At 47.0% G+C, this 20320-nt stretch overlaps 3 protein-coding genes across 5 annotated transcripts in view; 1 reads left to right on the top strand and 2 right to left on the bottom strand.

The window, feature by feature from the left end:
• Nucleotides 1-736: 736 nt before the first annotated feature.
• On the bottom strand, nt 737-7372 carry rmc1 (regulator of MON1-CCZ1). Its single transcript, XM_082546354.1, has 20 exons — nt 6721-7372; nt 6195-6271; nt 5653-5737; nt 5268-5324; nt 5103-5189; nt 4652-4792; nt 4333-4436; nt 4161-4250; nt 3958-4063; nt 3755-3863; nt 3380-3424; nt 3253-3306; nt 2880-3008; nt 2447-2553; nt 2238-2357; nt 2076-2153; nt 1897-2001; nt 1674-1742; nt 1509-1596; nt 737-1423 (listed from the first exon to the last, which is right to left on the bottom strand). Exons 1-20 carry the CDS (start codon nt 6817-6819, stop codon nt 1206-1208), a joined length of 1968 nt encoding a protein of 655 aa, XP_082402480.1. The 5' UTR covers nt 6820-7372; the 3' UTR covers nt 737-1205.
• Nucleotides 6281-20320, top strand: part of LOC309714161 (clavesin-1-like) — a 28734-nt gene continuing 14694 nt past the window's right edge. Inside the window, exon 1 of one of the 2 annotated variants that reach the window (XM_082546400.1) lies at nt 6281-6309. The gene's annotated coding sequence lies outside the window, so the exon portion shown is untranslated. Of the gene's footprint in view, nt 6310-17438; nt 19502-20320 lie in introns of those variants that run through there. The other variant, XM_082546399.1, reaches the window with a different exon arrangement.
• Nucleotides 8111-13898, bottom strand: riok3 (RIO kinase 3 (yeast)). Of its 2 annotated transcripts, XM_082546361.1 has the most exons (13): nt 13540-13898; nt 11893-12008; nt 11626-11768; nt 11398-11505; nt 11131-11240; nt 10721-10864; nt 10522-10649; nt 10195-10377; nt 9967-10126; nt 9746-9826; nt 9281-9370; nt 9079-9192; nt 8111-8922 (listed from the first exon to the last, which is right to left on the bottom strand). In XM_082546361.1, exons 1-13 carry the CDS (start codon nt 13573-13575, stop codon nt 8809-8811), a joined length of 1527 nt encoding a protein of 508 aa, XP_082402487.1. In that variant the 5' UTR covers nt 13576-13898; the 3' UTR covers nt 8111-8808. The 2 variants fall into 2 exon arrangements, with proteins under 2 accessions (XP_082402487.1, XP_082402488.1); XM_082546362.1 differs by lacking the exon at nt 11893-12008.

Below are 20320 nucleotides of genomic sequence, written 5' to 3'. Positions count from 1 at the left end.
TCATCGACCAAATCTGACGAAACAAACTTTTAAAGTTTCCTTGCACATGCAGCCACACCTTAGGCGAAGGTCTCGGCCCACGCCACATTTCTTTGCCTGGGAAATGGAAGGAGCCGTTTACTGAAGCATCTGCAAACATACGTGAAGCCACAGCATATGAGACAAAAACGGAGTAGAGAGACTTCTCAAGAAGTCCGCAGCCTGAACTCTGAGGCAGCTTTCTTTCAGGAGCAGCTCTCCAGCCTTAAAGGACATTCAAAGCTTTTCTTTAGCTTTCAGCCGTCTGTCGATGGCGCCACACTGCTTCAGTCACGCTGAGGTTCGGGCTCTGGGGGACTGATGATGGACTGCAGTGCAAAAGAAAAAAACTGAACTGACGATCAGACTCTTTCCAGATGTTACTGCACGCGACAGTCTGATGGTGCTTTGTTCATAATGCCATCAGATTTTAACGAGATGTCCAGACTAAACCCAAACTCTCCTTCATACACGTCGATGGTTGGAGCCAAACATTTGAAATTTTCGCCTATCAGTTAAAAATGTTCTGGTACAAGAACTGAAAATGGAAACCGGGACGCTGTGTGATCCTTGTGCTGACAGGTGTAGCTCAGAGCAGCTCTGCTGGTTGGAGGTTCGACTCCAGGCTGCAGTCATGAACCCAAAGCTGCTGAATGTTAGATAAAAGTCCTTCAGTGGCTGAGGTGTGTGTGAGGACATGGATGGAACTGACAACGGATTTTCAGTTAAACCTTTATTAGCTGCACACAGACATGTTGGATTTCATGACATTAAAACCTGTTCATGCACAATAATTCATCTTTATCTTACAGAATATACACCTCACATTCACCCCACAAACACACAGCGGTGCAGGCTCTGGCCCCTCCCACAACAGCTGATATCAGAGCGATATCAGGATCACCTGTGCAGGTAAACCCGACCGCATGAAGGTGTTAGAGCCGCAGAGGAGGAAGATTTTAGCAAAAGCAATCATCATAAATTAACACATCCTGTTAACATTTAAGGTGGAGCAGCAGGGATCGGGCCACAGTAACACCACCTTTTCTTAACCCTGGGGGCGGCATGCTAGGATGCTCTGTGGCGTCACACTCTCACGGTTTCCTGCAGCAGGACACTCGTGTGCACGTGAACGTACGCGATGATTTGCGTCCCGTCGAGTCGTCTCCTCGCCACGGAGACCGGGCTCACACGGTGGAGGGCTTCATCAACGCCTGCTCCCCAAACAGCTGCTTGAAGTGAGCCACGTGCTCCTCGCAGTGCTCACCTGGGTTGAAGGCGGGGCTTCCCCTGAGTCGCTGGTTTCTCTGCTGGAACGACCTAAACACCGTGTAGAACAGCATCTGGTCTCCGGTCTGCTGCGCCGCGTCCAGGAACTTCCGCGCAGACGCGTTGTCGTGGCCACCTGCGCCGGGAGAAACACGTCAGGGCGAGTTTGCGTTAAACACATTCGTGTGTGTGAGGGAGGAAACGCCTCAGGATCAACGCACCGACGCTGCGGATGAATCTGAGCGCGCCCAGAACCTGCTGCTTCGACAGCAGAACCTCGATGATCTCGTCGTTGGCCGTGGACAGACGCTGTGAACGCAAACAGGAAGTTTACAGCGATGAACCAATGAAATGACCACGTGAAGGTTTTTAAGCTTGTTTGGTACCTTCAGCATGTCCAGGGACAGCTGGTGTGCGGGTGGGTACGTGCTCTCCAGAGACAGCAGCAAACACGCCTGAGAGGACACAATTCAACAATGAGACACTGAAACGATGGACGTAACCAGCACGTCGAGGAAGACGAGCTCTGCTCGGGCTCAACGGGAGATGAGGGGCGTCGACAGACCCGCAGACTCGGCGTCTCAGGATGAGCTCCTGGTTTGAACTCACCAGAGGTTTGGAGTCGCTGAGGACGTGGTACTGCAGGAACTGGTGCAGCATGTAGAACAGGTTGTGTTGCACCAGCGTCTTGATCACCAGCTCGTACAGGTAATGCTGGAAAAAACCATTACAGGTGTTACCAGGACCAGTAACAATCCCAGCCTGCTCGCGTGGCTCTGCTGAGTTACCTGGACGGTGATCTGGAACTGGTTCAGAGAGCGGATGTACTCCATCAGCACGGCGATGATGAACTTGTGGGAGACGCCCTGCGGGCACAGAGCAGGAAGTTCATCACATCACCTGGTTTGAAAACGTTTGGGTAGAAACTCACAGGAGCCCGTGCGGCGTACCTTCCTCTCCGTGAACGAGGACAGGACGTGCGTGTACATGTCCGACTGGTCGATGACGGCCTGAGTTCTGACCGGACGCTTCTGGGCGGCGCTTCCTCGGCTTGGTCCGGACTCCATCGCCTGCAAACGGGGGAAAAAAAAAAAAAAAAAACCTGTTAGAAATCAGATCAGGTGACTTTAGGGAGCAGGAAGCTCCGTGGGTGCCTCACCTGAGTGTAGCTCTGCTCCGCCTCCAGGTAATCTTTGTACACCTGGTTGAGTTTGTCAAACACGGTCGCCACAACAGGAAGACTTCCCTTCTCGCCGACCTCCAGAACTGCAACACAGACAGAAGAGTGGGACTTTGGCTCGTGGCACAGCTCGCCGTTCAGAGGAAATAACAGCATGAATGTGCGAACTACAGGTCGAGCTGCTGCCTCAGATTGTGCCTGGTGTTACTGGTTTCACTGGTTTCTACATCCCCTCAGTCCTGGCTCACAGCTTATTTTATGTTTTACGGAGCATCGAAGCAGAAACGTCGACCCAGAGGAGCAGCTGGATCCTCAGGTGAGTCGCTCTGGTTTTCTTCATAACCAGAGCGCCATCTCATCATCAGCTTCGATTTCTGATCAGAGTAAAGACGAGCGGCGGTTAGATACGCACTCTGCGAGCAGACCGACAGGATGACCATCTTGCACTCTCTGCGCCGTAACAGGAAGTCCATCAGTTTGCCTTTGTCCTGCAGCAGGTTGACTGTGGGCGGCAGCTTCACCTGCAGGTACCACAGGTAACCTGAAACAGCAGAAATGATGCTGTGGATGGTGGAACAATCATTTTTAGTCCGTTCACAGAATTGTTGTTTGACTTGTGTGCGAGAAAATGAAACGTCTCTGACGTCGGGCTCAGATAAAACAGGATTTCCATCAGGGCTGCTCTACTGCAGGAGACGCCTGGACTGAACTTCAACCCCACCATGGATTCACCCTGAACGTAGCATTAAGTGTATTTTCTCCATTGTGCGTTTGCGTTTGCTCACCTTCGCTGGCGCTGATGATGATGTCTGGCTGGAAGACGCTCCAGGAGGAGGAGTCTGGAGTGACGCTGAGGAAAAGAAACGCCTGAGACTGGCAGCGAATCAAACATTTACTGTGAGGAAAGGATACAGAGCTGACACGGCACCGGAGGCTGCGAAGGAACGGCCGCCGGCCCTGCGGGGAAGACGAGAGGACGGTGAAGAAGAAGCACAGCTTCACAGCAGAGCGTCACCTTCACGACTAACTAAGCAGCATCGTCGATAAACAGCAGAGGTCTGCAGTCGGTGCCAACCTCACGCTTTCGATGCTTTGCTCCTCTCAGCTTCACTTCTGTTTCACAGCTACTTAAAGGCGCAGGTTCGATTCTGTGCTCTTCTCACGGGTGCCTGTAACTCCTCTGCTGTTAATCACATATTTCCTGTTCAACTAACTCATTTCATCTATTCAAAGCTGAACGTTTGCAGTTCGATCACATCTTGATTCATTGGTAGCTTTCGTGCGTACCTGACAGCGGGATCCTGTAGGGGTGGATGGACCTGGCGGGCAGGACGGGCTGGTGGATGTTCAGGGCACAGTCGGGCTCCTTCAGCTTGATGTCGAAGATCAGCGAGGTCTGAATGACAGAGCATGAAGCCGGTTTAACAAAAACACCTGAGATCATCAGCTCCACCGTGCCCGGCGCCTGAGAGGAAGGACGGGGCTCTAACCTGCGAGCTCTGGTGATGAACCACCACCAGGTTGTCGACGATGTTCAGAGCGAACTTGCCCGTCGTGTTCAGCTTCAGCACGTGACTCTTCTTACAGGAACCTTCCCTGAGCCACACAGAGGGAACACGAGAGCCTGGATTTAAAGCGTCAGCGCGTTTTAAAGCTCCAGTCCAGCAATCAGCAGACGCTGCGGAGCGTTTACCTGGACAGGTGGTACAGCACCACCTCTGCACTGGGACTGTTGGCCGTCCTCGAGTGATGCTTCAGGTACATCACGTACAGCTGACCATAGCTGCAAACACATAGTTAAGTCATTGTTGTTGTTTTTTTAAGTGCAGCACAAACAAAAGAAAATAACCCAGCCTGTGAATTACATGGTTGCCATGGCGATGTCTCTCTCCGACAGGCTGAGTTTGGCAGGTTTGGGGACAACCGGCAGCTCGATCTCAAACTTGGACATCTTGGACATGGTCCCGTTCTGGAACAGCAAAACAAAGTTTCCTCACATCAGCTGACCTCGACTGCAGGTGAAGCCACGCCCACTCTAGAAATGATCCATTCAGGATGCACAATGAAGCGATGTGGATGTGCTGCTGCACAGAAACGGCCTCTAAACCGACCAATGAACGCACGCACACTGAAATCAAAATGACGAGCTTTGTGTTGCTATAGCGACGTGAGTATCCGCCTCACCCTGAAGGCGAAGGGCTGCAGGATGTTCCCCTGCACGGTGGTGGACAGCAGGATGACGGCGGTCTCGGGGCAGTACTGGTACCAGTTCACGTTGATGCTCTGACTCTTCAGCAGCTTCAGGCTGCGCTTGTCTGGAAACACCTGAGCACACAGGAGGTCATGACATCACAGCTGAACAGGTAAAGCTCAGGTGAGCCTGAGGCACACACAGACACTTTTCACGTTTATCGTCTTAAATGACGAGAACCAAAGTGCCAGGCATCAAACTGATGTCACTTCCTGTTTGTCCTTGTAGAACGCACACATGGAGATGAGACGTTTCAACAGGTCAAACACTGAATTGTTCCTTTGAACTCTCCAATCAGAGGACATTGTATGAAGATTTGAGTCACATGACCACGCAGAGCCGAACACTCAGCACAGCTCTCTGTGGGCGAGCTGTTCGGGTTACCTGGTAAAACTCGATTCCCTGGTCGGTTATGAAGACGACCTCGTTCCAGTTGGTCCAACAGAAACCTAAAATGCTGGCGTTCTTCGTCTGCGGAGCGACACAAACATCATGAGCCCAGTTCGTCCGTCAGCAGACGGCCTGCAAACAGCAGGAACTGCAGCGTACCTTACACTCCTGACTGAACTCTGTGTGCGGGTAGTCGGGGATGAAGTTGATGAAATCCTGCCAACACAAAAACAGCGTTCGCCCGGATCAGAAACATTCAAAACAGAAACGTCACATTTGAAACCATCGCTAACCAAGCATGCGTGACCTGCATGACCAGAAGGAAAAAAATAACAAACATTTACAATAAAAACTGAACTTCCAACAAAAAATTCAACATTTACAAATAAAAAGGTTTGTATCATAAATTCTCCACTAGAGGCACAGTTTTATCAAATAAGTGTGCAGGATTTTAGAAACGAGACCACAATGAGGCGAAATAAGGCAGGAGCCCCGCCGCTCCTCTGCGCCTATTAAGACCATGTCTGAGTGTCCCTGAACTCACCACAGACTTGGAGGTTCTCTGCACAGCCAGGATCTTGTTACCGATGGAAAACTTGATGCATTTTACTTCTCCTTTATCGTCCATCCTGACGAGTCAAACACACAGTTTACATAAGCATTCCCGTTTTACTGATCTAAACACTGCCAGTGAACGCATCGCTCCAGTTTCGGCCTCTCCAGTCACTCTGACCTCTGACCTGAAGGCTTTAAAGACCCAGCAGCAGCATGAAGCCGAGAGTTTCAGTATCTGGGACAAGTTATTCAACTTTCAGAGCGTCGTCAGGCATTGGGGAGATAACCTAAACCCACTTTAGATGGAACTTGCACACATAAAGGAGGGGGGGGGTCACAGGGAAGCGTGGGTTTGAGTTGAAGAACACCTTCCAAAGCATACCCAGCTGTGTGCAACGCCTTCATTAGCATCTCCAGGCCCGGCTTCAACCACCAAGAATAACCCAGAGCTGTGAAGGTTTACCCTCATGTGGCGACAGGTACAAATAAAGATTAAAAACACGGACGTGCTTTATCTTTAAATCCACGAACCTGAAGGCGACGCTGCTCTTGTCATCAGGACCTTTAACCACCACCCCGGTGGCTCCACCTGAACGCACTGCGAACACCTGGAGAAAGAAAACAGATGTCGGACAGCTGCACACAGGTGTGTTTAATATAACACGCAAACACCAGAGCGGTGTAAGTCTGAGCAACTTTTACTGACACAAGAGATGAAAATGTCCTCTATCACTCAAATATGGCGAAGAAGAGGCCACACCTGTAAAAACGAACCAAACAAAATGAAGCATGTTTGGGAGAATTTCACGTCAGCTGATCGTGGTTCAGATTAATAGCAGCTGACAGTGAGTGAAGTCCTCCGGGTTACTTCTTATTTTTCATAGTCAGAGCTTAATTTAAGCCAGTTAACATCCTAAATAAAATAATCAATTATTAAATATGTTTTAAATAAACTCCACTGTCACATTTTACCGGAAATGTTCCAGTTTTTGAACTTATTCATTTAAATCCGCCGGCAGAAGTTTTGCTAGCTGTTAGCTGTTAGCCGTTAGCTCACCTGCTTGTTGGCCTCGTCGAAGAAGACGTTGTTGACGCTCGAGGCATGTTCGAACTGCACGGGGTTCTCGCTCAGCTCCAGGTAATGCTCCTCGGCCATCCTTCGCACCTGGCCGCCGCTTTATTTCGCAGGTTTCCGCTCGGTTCTGCCTCCAGACTCCGGCCTCTGATCGCGGAAGAAGAGCGAAGCAACCGGCCAGAGACACGACTTCCACTGCAGCCTTCACAATAAAAGCAGGAGTTTTATTGTTAGATGTTCATATCCTCTGAGGCTCTGTATAAAACGGAGGTGGCTTCCAGCAGTGGCGTTGTTGTGGGAGTTGAGCTACTGCCTCTTGCAGGTCACTGCACAGTCAACAATACTGGTGCTTATTATTTTTAGTGTATCACTTTATATGTTAGGAGATATTTTTATTCTCCTTCATCTTTTTTCAGTTGCTCCCTGTAAGAGTGACCACAGCAGATCATCAGCCTCCGTGTCACTCTTTCCCTAGAATCAACCCTCTGTGCGTCCTCTTTCTCTACATCAGTGAACCTCTTCCTGTTTTCCTCCTGCCTGACAGCTTCATCTTCATCATCCGATGTCCAAGTTTTGGGCAAATCAAACAAGCGGATCATAAAGAAGGAAATTACTTTCCCCCAGCTCGCACAGGGGTGCTCAGCAATCGGGTGCGAGAGACAAGATCAGAAATGTCTGAGGCCGTTTTTCACAAAGTTAAAGTTGTTCAGTGTCTTCTGCACGAGTGAGGGGAGAGCGGAGCAGCATCTGTGAAGCAGATTTACCAACCTGACCTCATCTCTTACCAACAGCTGTGGGCACCAGCAGAAGCGATCTTCTTCCAAAGAGTGCGTGGACTCCGCCTGAGAGACAGGAAACGGTACTCCACATTACAAGGTGCAAACCAAGGTGGTTCAGCATGTGACCAGGACGCCTCCTCCTGGATGTGGATGGGTGCCTGAAGATGGATGCAGCTGACATGGAACACCAGCAGGAATATTTGACCATCTCCCAAACAAGATCCCGTGTTTGGAGCAGGAATCATAATAATCAGATAAAAAAGGAAAGCACCCGTTGAACACCTGTTTATGAGAGATGTGATCAGCTTATCAGCCCGTTTATGTTTCGTCACACTTTTAATGTTCACTACAGGACTAGTCCTGCTTTAGGACAGTTAACGTGGATGTTCTTGATTTATTAGCATCCCTCCAAAGTAAGGTCAAACTGGAGGGCAAAAAACATTTTATTCTGAAGGCCATCAGTTTACACAGGAAGTCCCCCTCACACAAAGTCATGTGACAGATCATGTGCTGGTTAGTGTTTACTTCTCTTGGAGCTCCTGAGTTCTCACAGATAAGGATTATGTTCTTACAAAATAAAAGCCAACAAGAAGAATTTTCCATGTTTGTGTTTTATTCTGAATTTGCACCATGAGACCAACATCCTGTTGAAAACCCGACATTACTGTTGAAGCTAGCAGCAGACAGCAGGGCTTCCTGCAGGCACACCTGCTCTCCTCCACTGTAAACATCTGAAATCAGCAGACCTGTTCATAACGTTTCATTCTCACTCTTGAACTTCCTGCTTTGACCCAACCCTCCATGCCTCCTGAACACAGGAAAACAGGAGCTTTAATGTTTTTACTAGAAGAAAAATTAATTCATTTGATTTTACAACAGTGAGGTTTCAGCTGATTTCTACTTCTTTCTAAAGTTTTTGAGGGTAAATCTGTTTTCCTGCAGCGTGATGGTAATAAGAGCGCCTCGGTGACGCAGCAGCTCGTTTCCCCCTGAAGTCGGGTTTTAATCTACGAAGCGTTTACAAAAACACACACTGCGAGCAGCGTGGGACAATCTTAGCAGGAAGACCCGAGCCTCAGGAAACCGCCTCTGATCGTCTGACGCTCTGACTTTAACGTCCAATGCGGTTAAACGTTAACCCCGCCCCCTCACTCTTCCCGTTTACAGGAAGCAGCGAGTAGGGTGGTGGGTTGGAGGTGCCGAGGCGTCGTCCTCGTCCTCCGTTCATCTCTTTTTCGGATTTGTCTAAAAACACGGCGGGATCATGAAGAATCTGCGAGCTGTGCGGGCGTTAGTCATCGGCGTCGGGCTCTAAAGGGGGGCCGCCGTCCTCCGAGGTCACCGGGAAGGTTTTCTTGCCTCGTTTCTGGATGTGGTCTTCGTTCCTCTTCTCCAGCGCCACGATCTGTCGAGCAGAGAGACGCCGCGTGACTCCAGCTGCTTCTTAACCACAGTGTTGAACTTTTTCTCTAATTTAACGACCCCACGAGAATTTAACCGGCACCAAAACATCAGACAACCCTGATAACTGAGGATCATCAACCTGCAACATCTGCGTTACCTCTGCCATGAACTCGGCCTCGTCCTCGGCGCCCACGGGGATGTTCAGGCCGGTCACGGCGTTGAAAAGGTCATAGGTGCTCATGGCCTCGCTCACGCCTCTCTTCTGGAAGAACTGGAGCGACAAACGATTTAAATAAAAACGAGTGAAATCGTGAGTCAGGTTTAAATTTCCTGATCCAGCAGAGAGGAGACGGGCTTACCGTGGAAACGTTCCTGCAGTCTCTGAAGAGGAACTCCAGACCGTGGGGGTGGGTGGGCTCCACGGACTGACTCACGTCAATCAGCCACACCTGCAATGAGAGCGAGGGTGACTGATGACATCACAGAGGGTAAGAGGGGGAGGAGGACAGGTAAAAGCAGGGCAGCTTAACTCCCTCCCGATTCTGCCCCCTCTCCCCTCTCTCCTCCACGGTCTCACTGAACTCTGTCACACACACACACACACACACACACACACACACACACTCTCTGACTCACTCACTGGCCTGCACCAGTTACCAGTCACTTTGTGGAGCATTGGACTGCCATTTACCTCTATTTAAATATATTTAAATGTTCATTTGCTATTTATCTAGGGATTGAGAGTAACGCAATTTCTATTCTCTGTATGTCCTGTACATGTGGCAGAATCGACAAATAAAGTTGACTTTGACTTTGAGCTGTACCTTCCCTTCGTGCCACAGCATGTTGTATTCGCTGAGGTCGGCGTGGACCAGGTTGCACTCCTGATACAGCTGCTGCATCACCTGCACGGGAAGACGGCGAGAAGCCGCTGTCAGACGTCTTCTTCTCAGACTCAAAATGAAACTGAATTTAATCCTGACAGAGACGTCTGCAGGAGAAAGGAATGAAAACAAAGAAGCGGACTTCCTGTGGGCGTACGTACGTGGAGGACTTGGTAGTAGGCGTTCTTCAGGTCCTCTGAGTTCAGCATGGCGTCTTTGAGTTTGGGGGCGGGGACGTGGTCTTTGCCGATGAACGACATCACCAGGATGTGTTTCTTCAGCAGGACCACCTCCGGGCACGGGATCTCGGCCTTCTTCATCCTGAAAGCACACAGCCGGGGTTTAGGTCACGGAGCGGCTCCCGCCGCCCCCCCGTGGACTCCACTCACCTGCCCAGGTTGTGCATCTCCTTCTCGGCCCACAGACGGATGATCTTGCGTGGGTTCAGTTTGCTGAAGCGGTCCTTGAAGCGGTAGTCGTCTTTGATGTAGCGGTCTCTGTTCTTGAACTCATTCAGCGTCGTTTTAAACACCTTCAGCACCACCTCGTCTGGGACGGGCTGCTCCTCCAGGCTGACGCACACACACACGCACGGACACGGACACGGACACGGACACACACACACACACACACAGTAAATCAAACACCACCTGTGGGCAGGTGTGCGTTTCCCGTCTCAAAGCATTTGTAACCTCGCGGCTGATTTTCCCGCTCACCTCCCTCCGTCGGCGTGGAACACCACAGACTCCTTCCCGGTGCTGATGCAGCCGTTGATGTTTTCCAGCACGCCGGCGTTCACCATCTTGTACATCAGCAGGCGAGTGCGAGGGTCCACGGCTTGCTCCTGAGGAGAGAGGAGGAGGAGTCAGAGAGCTTCAGCATCCTGCAGCGGGCGGAGGGCGTTTCCATACGTACGGCGGTGGAGTGCTCCTTCTTCTCGTGCAGCCTGGCGCTGCGTCTCTGCTCGCTGTAGCAGTGCCGCTTCAGGGAGTTAAACACCTGATTGGACAGCTTCAGGTCCATCCCCAGGCCGTCACCGACGTGGACCTCCGGGGCAAACTGGACGAGGGAGAACAGCACGCAATGAAAACGGCGGTGCGGCTGATACCTGCTGTGTTAGAGACGCACACACTCTGTTCTCCACCTGCTCCACCCGGAGCTGCCCAGCAGCTACAGCGTCCCACTTCAACCTGCCGTGCTGCTGAGGCCAAAACGAAGCTTTGAAAGCCGCGCAGGCTTCATCTGAGCGACACGAGAACTCTTTTTGTTTTCAGACAACGATCTACAAATCAGATATTTAAGCAAAGCGAGCTCGGCCATCTTACGTTGTCCATGCGTGCCGTGTTCTTGCGGCCGCAGGTCACTTCGTCATGTTTGGTGGTGATGTTCTTCCCCTTCCCCGTGAAGCCTTTCCTCGGTGTGGTCTGAGGTTTGTCTGAGACGACACACACACACACACACACACACACACACACACGGATGATGGTGAAGTTGAGACAGAGTGTAAAGAAGCTCAGCGACTGACGCGTCAGGCCGCCGTTTGGCGCTCTGACGTGTTGCTGTGATTTTGTCCTCCCCTGCAGGCGTCCTACCGGCTCTGTAGGGGTCGTGTCTCGTGTCCTGCCAGTCGACCTCGTCCCCGGAGCTGTCGCTGTCGTCGTACGGATGAACCATGCGGTAGTTCTCGAAGGAGATGGACACTAAAACAGAAACGTGTCACACTTTGAATTAAACTTTATTAACCGCAGTTCACAGACACGCCGACCGTGGCGCCTTCAGAACTTCAACTGCTTCACATAACCCGAAGCTTTCTGAATCACCTTTGCTGTCCCCGTTGAACTTCTTCTCCTCGCGCCGCAGCTGGTCGTCGAACTCGCGGTCGAACTGCATCTGCAGCATCTGGGCGAGCATCAGGTCGCTGGTGGTGTCGGGGGCTTCGTCGGGCAGCAGCTCGGCTGCAGGACTGAGAGACAGACGCGTTACCACCTGAGAACCTTTTAAAGCTCTTGATTTACTGACGACAGGAACGTTTGACGTTAACAGGACGGAAACTTTTAACCCTCAGAAGCTTCAACGGGAACTCTTACTCAGAGAGCGCCGGGAAGACGGCATTCTCCTCGTCCAGCTGCTTCGCCAGCTGTTCGCTCATCACCTCAGCGAGAGAGCAGGCTGGAGCCGCCGGGGCCGCCGAACCCCACGGGCTCTGACAGTGACAAGGAATAGACACATGAAATGACTGAAGGACCTCCAGAGAACGCCCCACATGAGTAATCAGAGTACTTGGATCATGTTACTGACATTACGATTACCTCAGGTTTCTTTGATCTTCAGTTTTATACTAATTCACTGTTTATATTCACACACATTCTTTAATGTTCCACAGATTTAAATGGATATTTATTGTTTTTACTTCTGTTTTACACATTTTATTATTTTTGCATCATATACATATATTATTTTATATCACACTCCCTTTTTGTGAAGCGTGTGCAGTCCAACACGGGACTGTATGACATCATTTCTCTCCTGATACCAACAGTTTCTGGATTGTTTTCTGGAATCTTTGTTATTGATTATTTGGTCAAAAAATAGTCCAAAAATCCCCCAAAATGTCCTGATTTACTCTACGGACGTCCCCCAAACTCAGGATATCTTAATGACAAAAACTATCTGACAAATTATCAGAAAGAAAAACAGAAGATAAGAAAAATCTGTCATCATAAAAACTTTTTCTTGATTATCAGCTAATAAAATTCAAATACTGGTGCAGTCAGAGCTTATTTTAGCCAATGAGCTGAAGTTTAAACTGGTGGAAACGGAGTCGAGAGTTTAGTGTTTTTTAAATGTTGGTTTTTCACAGATGGATGTTTCTTATTTCCTCGAGTCCGCCTTCAGTCGAGCCTCGGTGCTGCATGAACAGGTGAGTCAGGAGCTACAGGTGGGCCTGAGTCACCAGGCACAGAAGAACATGTTCAGACATGTCTGAAGCACAGCTGGTTATTATTTACAGTCTGGGGCAGGAGTGTTAAATATAAGGCCCGGAGTCCACAAATGGCCCGGCAGAGGCTCCACTCTGGTCCACCGGACTTTGGAAATTATGGAGGACTTTTAACTGGATTCCCTGAAGTTTCACCGTTTTCCTCACTGACTCAGACCCCCTCACGAGCCACTACAGCACAGTAATTATGTTATAGACCGATAACTACACTTCCTGTTTACTGACAGTAAAACAAACACTGTTTTCTGATTACAGGACAGTCTGCGCCTCCGCAGCTCCCTCTGTAGCGTCACTTCTGTTATAGTTCAAGCCCACAGGCAGCTGATTTCTCTGTGACGAAGGAAAACTGATGTTACAGCTGAAACTCTCCCGGACTCGATGTGAAGCTAAACCTTTGGCTCACGAAACGTTTCCGGGATAAACAGGTGGAATCTAGAGGTGTGTCATCACAGAGGCTGTCTTGGCCCGGTCCAGTCCGGGTCAAACCGGCCAGCCTGTGGTCTGAGCTGAAGCATCGGTGAGCTCATCTCCTGCTTTAACCACCAGCTGACAGGCCGTTATCTAAAATAACACACAGCTCGGTGCTAACCCGGTGCCTCCCGGGTTATCTGCAACCAGAGCCTTTAAAGGAAACAGCCGCCATGGTAGCACTGGGAGCGGCTAACAGCAGCCGCGGCCGCTCCCCGAAGTCTAACCGATAACCGCGGCAGGAGAGCCGGGCAGAGGAGGGACCTACCTTCGGTGTCTGCGCTGTGACTCCTGATTGATCCATGATGATGATGATGATGATGATGATGATGATGATTATAGATCGATTCTCTCCGCGGGGGGTGAATGATGGCTAGCTGCTGAGCTAACGTTAGCTTTGAAACTTCCAGAAAGTAAGGTGAATAAAAACCTCCACGCGCTGTGACACCTGAGCCAAACTGTGCTGGACACTTCCGGAACCGCGACAGAAATAATTTACGAGCCGGAAACAGAAGATTTTTTAATAAACCAACGGCTGTAAGGAGGCAGAAGAGGCCGCACAGAGGAGCTTCACAGAACAGTTGACCCTTAGCACGACAGGAAGAACGTCACTGTTCAACTAAGACACTACTGCCCGCCTTCACAATAAAAGCCCTCCCACTTTTAAATTAATACGTTTCCAGAACTAAAATCTTCTGAAATCCAAATGTCTGCATCTTTAATCTCAATGTTTAGTTGTTTTCTTCCACTCCATTGATTTAAAATCGCCTGGAGGTCAAAAAGTCACAAAATCTGAAAAAAAAAAAACGCATGAGCATCAATTTATTTAAAAAGTAACACAAATCAAGCTTCTTTCCAGTGATGTATCATTTTCTACTTTTAATATGTTATTTTCTTTTTCATTTATTATATGAAAATAAAATAAAAGACAAATAAATGATTTAGCCTCAATAGCCAGAAATGTAACCACCGTTTACCATCAGCTAGCAGATATCACATCCAACCCAGTAATCTTGTCCCAGGCAAACTGGGTAAACTGGTGCCCGGACGTGTGCCCGGAGCAGACCCGGGACACCCTGGACAGATTCCATCTCTCAGCTGGGCTGGAAACGCATCAGCGCCCCCTGAATGAACCGCGTATTAAAAAGAAATCAGTAAAAAGACGATTAAAGATGAAACTTTTTAGAATATAATAAAACATGTTAACAATCAAGCAGCTAAATCAGTTACAAAGATTATTAATACTTATATCGAAAATGATATATTAGCACGTGTGTGGTGTGAAAGGTGAAATTTTCGATGTGAAATAAAATTTAAAAAAATGACGTATTTGAAAGCTTCATCATCTCTGCGCGTTCCGCATGCGCGTTCAGACTGTGCGGCTGCGCGCACGACCTACAATCTGTCAGCACAGGTTGACTCGCGAACGCGCTTCGCTGTCACAGGTGTGTAAAGTCACGCGGTGTTTACATTAACCAAACCGGAAGCCGCCCAAGTGGGACTTAAAAATAAAAGCAAAAAATGAAACAATCAGAAAATTGGATAAAATAATCGTTTTTATTTGTTGCAGGAAGGTCAAGGTCAAGGTCAAGGTAACTTTATTTATACCCAAAGGCAAGGTAAATTTGCTTTACAGAAAAATGACAGCATTTGGCATCCCTTTAAAAACACACATACCTAGTAAATATATAAAACTCACTGTGGCACATATATAGTAGTTTTGATATTTCGAATCAAAAACAGTTCTTATTTAATTCAGTGACAGCAACGGGGACAAAGCTATTTTTATAACGCTTTGTCCTGCATCTCGGAAATAGAAACCTCCGTCCTGAGGGAAGAAGCTGAAATTCACCCCTTAGAGGATGGGAACCATTTTTAAGGATTGATAAAGCCATCCTCTGTACCTGCTTGGAGCACAGGGAGGCTAAACAAGACTGTGGCTCACCTATCAGACGACTGGACCATCTCACTATCTGATTCAGAGAGTTTTTCTCTGTGACAGAGGTCTGACCGAACCATGCCACCAAACAAAAGGATAAAACAGACTCAATAAAAGAACGAGAAAACAAAGTTAAAATTTTTTGGTCAATGTGGAAAAGAACAAGTTTCCTAAGACAATAAAGGTGCTGGTGACCCTTTTTACAAACTGATTTGCAATTTTGATCAAAGTTCAGTTTTTCATTGATTATGGTCCCAAGATATTTATATGATTGTACTTGCTCTATTTTCTGACCTTTAATTAAAGTGACTCCGTGCCCATTTTGTTGTTTCCTAAAATCAACAACCATGTCTTTTGTTTTAGATATGTTCAGCTGGAGATAAGACTCCTCCCACCACTGAACAAAGTCATCAATGACTGGGCCGTGGTTAGTTTCACCCTCTTTCAGTAAGCTGACAATAACAGAGTCATCTGCATATTTAATAATGACCCTGTTTTCATATCTGCTCTGACACATGTTTGTATAGAGAGTGAATAATAAGGGCGATAGGACGCAGCCTTGAGGGGAACCTGTGGAGGAGAACACTGGGTCAGACAGAACCCCATTTATTCTCACTCTTTGTGACCTGTCAGTTAGAAAATCTAAAATCCAGCCCACCAGGTTTTTCCTGATTTCAAACTGTTCTAAAAGTCTTTTAATTAAAATATGGGGCTGTGTTGTATTAAAAGCCGAAGAAAAATCAATGAAAGGAAGTCTTGCAAAAGTCCCTTTACTCTCTACATGTTTAAGAATCAGATTTAGTAAAGTCAAAAGTGCGTCCTCCACTCCTCTGTTGGGCCTGTATGCAAACTGCATTGGATCCAGCTGATGTTCAGTCTCTTTCATAACCACATTTCTGATGATTTTTTCAAAGACTTTCATGACAACTGAAGTGAGGCAACAGGCCTGAAGTCGTTTAGAATTGTTGGACGACTAGATTTAGGGACAGGAACCACGACTGCTTCTTTGCAAAGAGAGGGCACATGTTGTGTTTGCAAGGATTTGTTAAAAATAACCTCAAATATAGGCCTGAGTTCATCAGCACAAGATTTAATTAGGCGGCCACTAATATTATCAGGACCCTGGCTCTTGTTCACATTGACTGTATGAAAGGCCTTTTTAACATCGCTGAGTTCAATGATAAAGTGCTGAGTATCTCTCAGTTTCTGTTTCAGTTCAGAAATATCCTCGCTGAAATCAGAAGAACTAAAACGAGCATAAAACATGTTTAAAGCATTTGCAAAATCTCTGTCTGAATTAAAACCATCTAAAATGACCTGACTGCTGCTCTGGGGATTTTGAAACCCTGCTATGGTTTTCATACAAGTCCAGGCAGACCCAAAATTTTTTGCAGCAAATTTGCTTTCAAGAAGGTTTTTGTCTGTTTTGCTTTCAAAATCTCGATTTTCAGTTCCTTGGTGGCTGTCTGAAAATCGGTAACAGCCCCTCTTTAAAGGCCTGTCTCTTTTTCCTTAAACAGGATTTGACACTTTTAGTGACCCACGGCTTATTGTTAGCGTAGACTTTAACGCGCTTACGGGGTATAATCATGTCTTTACAAAATACTGCATAAGAGCTAGTAACGTCCACCAAAGCGTCAAGATCATCTCCACAAGACTGAATAAAACCTTCCCAATCTGTACACTTAAAACATTCCTGCAAGGTAAGCACAGATTCTTCTGACCATATGTCAACATCCTTAGTCTTTGTCTTCTCTCGTTTTAAGACAGTTTTGTAGATGGGCAGAAGATGCACACAGTTATGGTCAGAAGATCCCAGAGGAGGAAGCGGGAGGGATTTATAAGCATTCTTCACCGATCCGTAACAAAGGTCCAACATTTTATCCCGTCTGGTAGGACAGGATACATATTGATACAGATTGCCCAAAGTTGATTTAAGGGAGACATGGTTAAAGTCCCCCATTATAAAGTTTGGGGCATCAGGAGAGAGCGCCTGCAGCTTCTGCACTACGTCTGAAATGATGCTGCAAGTGGAGGCGGGGTGAGCCTCCGGGTGAATGTAAACTACGGTAATAAAAAGTTGTGGAAACTCACGAGGGAGATAAAAAGGGCGCAGTGACACGGATAAAAGTTCAACATCTGGTGTACAAATACACTCTCTAACAGTCACAGCGCTACAATAAAGATAATTGATTGATTGAATCTTTATTTTGAACACGTTGAAAAAGTACAACAACATAGAATTAAGAAGACACAAACAAACAAAGCAAAACAAAAGGAAAACGAGCAAAAACAACTACGAATAACTTTCATGTTCAAAAAGCAGCAGGAAGAAGCACGAGCTTATTTAATCCCACCCCCTGTCCACTGTCTAGTAATCAACAGACCTCCTTACAATCACATTATATGTTACGTGTATTTTTTTTAAATGTATTAATTATATGTGTATCTGTCTTTCTATCTATCCATACATACGTATATACACATACACACATATACACATTTTCAGTAACCCCAGTAACCTCAAAGGATACACAACCTACAGATATATACACCCACACCAACATACCCGTGCACCCGCACACACATGAAAATATTGGACAAGATCTCCGCCTCCTCCCTGTACGCTGCAAAAACCACATCCTTAAACCGCTGTTTAAACTGCGCCGTGCTCGGACTTTGCTTCATATCTTTACTTAGTCTGTTGCACAGCTTCACTCCACACACAGAGATGCAGAAACTTTTTAAAGTTGTACGGATACGAGGATGTTAAATTTAATTCCCCCTCAAATTGTGTCCCCGTTCCCTTTTAGAAAACAGTTTTAGAATATTGTCAGGAAGCAGGTCGTTTATTGCTTTATACATAATGTGTGCAGTGAGAAAATGAACCAGATCTGTGAATGTTAGAATTGTTGATTTTAAGAATAGTGGATTTGTATGATCTCTGTAACCAGTTTGATGGATTATCCTTACGGCCCTTCTTTGTAATATAAAGACTGATGATAGCGAACAAGTAAACCTCTGCACAGTAATGCAAACACGGTGCAATCAGGGAACAATAATGTGGAGTGTTTGTGGTCCAGAATGTGTTTTACTCAAGATTGAGACACTTCTTGAAATTTTGTTATGTATATGATTTATATGAGACTTCCAGTTTAATTTATCATCTATAATCACACCAAGAAACTTATGTTCAAGAACTCTTTCAATTTCCACACCATCTACATGAATCTGCACTTGTGCATTTCTAAGGGAATTCCCAAATAAGACTATTTTAGTTTTACTTAGATTTAGAGATATTTTGTTCCTGTTAAACCATTTTTTAAAATTTTGTACATTTCTGAAGTAATTGTATCCAGCAGCTGCTTTAGATCCCCCCAGAACAAAAACTATTTGTGTTGCCTGCAAATAATACTCATTTTGATATATCAGATGCCTGTAATATAGTTGTTTAGAGCAGCACTGAAGCCCTCATGTGAGTAATTCCACCTTTGAAGAATTTGAAGCTCTGATGCCAGTGTGGGGCTTAAACCCACGATGCGCTAACCAGCTGAGCTAATTGGCCAAACAAAACCAACGGCTAAATGAAGCACCTCCACAATCAGAGAAAAAAAGAAGGTTCAAGCCGTTTAGCTGGTGTCATCAGCAACAACATGCTAAGCTAAGCTGACTGCCCAAAGCACGGGTCCTCTTCAGCTAATTCCTCTGGAACCGGAAAATAGCACAAACTGCAGTTCCTGTGATGTCCACCAGAGGCTGCAGCAATGAGCCGAACACCAAAGACTCACATGTCAAATGTGACACTGAGGAGTCAGTCAGCCCACATGATGCACACAATGGCCAGTTTGGCCTAACCTAATATTCTGACGTTGAGAGTTAGGGGGCGGGGCCAGATTAGAGGGTTCACAGATGAAGGTCATCAGCGCAGGTTTGAAACGCTTCACTTCAGGGTCAGTGAGTTTTATTTTGAAAGTGCTGACCGGAAGCGGTGCTGTTCATGACTGAGGAGTGACAGTGTGGGAGCATCCTGACGTCTTCTGTCGGAGCACAAAGTGGAAACGCACCTCCTCCTACTCCTCTTCCTCCTCATGATGCACGAGCACGCGCTTCATCCTCTCAGAGCCGTTTGATTTCATGTCGGTTTGTTTCCGGTTGGGCTCTAACGGAGATCTCTTTTGTCCGATGGCCTCCTCCTCCTCCTCCGTCCTCAGCATCAGCACCACCGCCGGAGGGCCGTCGGGCCAGTCAGGACGGCCGGGATTGAACCAGCAGCAGCTCTGCCGGAAGCTCTGTGAGTAATTCCCTTTAAAATGCGGGTGAGCGCGTCCTCTGGGATGTTTCAGGTTTCCACCTGCAGCCCGAGCACGCGGAGGGTCACTTTGAGCCTGAGCACGAGCCTCAAACATCAGGAAACTGCTGCAGATGTGCCAGATGTTCCAGTAGCCTCTGGCAGCTCCTGCCTTCACGCTAGGACCACAGACTGCGCGCCTGACGCGATTAATGCCGCGGCAGATGGAGACAGCTGGGTGGAGAGGGGGGTGGAGGGTCTACGGGCCAGAGCACAGGGTCGTCTGCAGGCAGCAACCCCCTCCGTGAAATTAGAAATAAAGACAGAGGAGCACCGAAAAGAACAGGGCGCAAAATAGGAAACAGTGAGAAAAGAAGAAAATTAAGACGATAAAAAAAAATACAGAAAACCAAAATGTAATAAAAATAATAATAAAAATAATTTTTACAAAAATGTGGAGACATTTGGAGACAAAGAAACTGCATGAAATAAAAATCTAAAAAATATGTCGAGATAAAGACGCTACAATAAAAATAAGAATTAAAAAAATAAAATAAATAAAATAAAAACTTGTAATAAATAAATAAAAACTGCACTTAAAGGAACTGAGTCCGAGGTAATAATAATAATAATATTAAAGCATGAAATTCAAAATAGAAGCTAAATACACCAAAAGAATCAAGAAAATAAAAAAAAATTAAAATCAGAAACATATTTTATAAAAATATTAAAAAATCATCGAGACAAAGAATTATCAGATAATAATAATAAATGCTGCAGTAGAGACAAACGAGCCCATAAAATACTGAATGAAAGCTGAAA

This window comes from Aulonocara stuartgranti (assembly GCF_965226115.1).
Source record: "Aulonocara stuartgranti genome assembly, chromosome: 9".
In the NCBI taxonomy this organism is placed as follows: Eukaryota; Metazoa; Chordata; class Actinopteri; order Cichliformes; family Cichlidae; genus Aulonocara; species Aulonocara stuartgranti.
The sequence above is the reverse complement of the archived record's forward strand: the minus strand, read 5'-3'. Positions and strand labels throughout refer to the sequence as shown.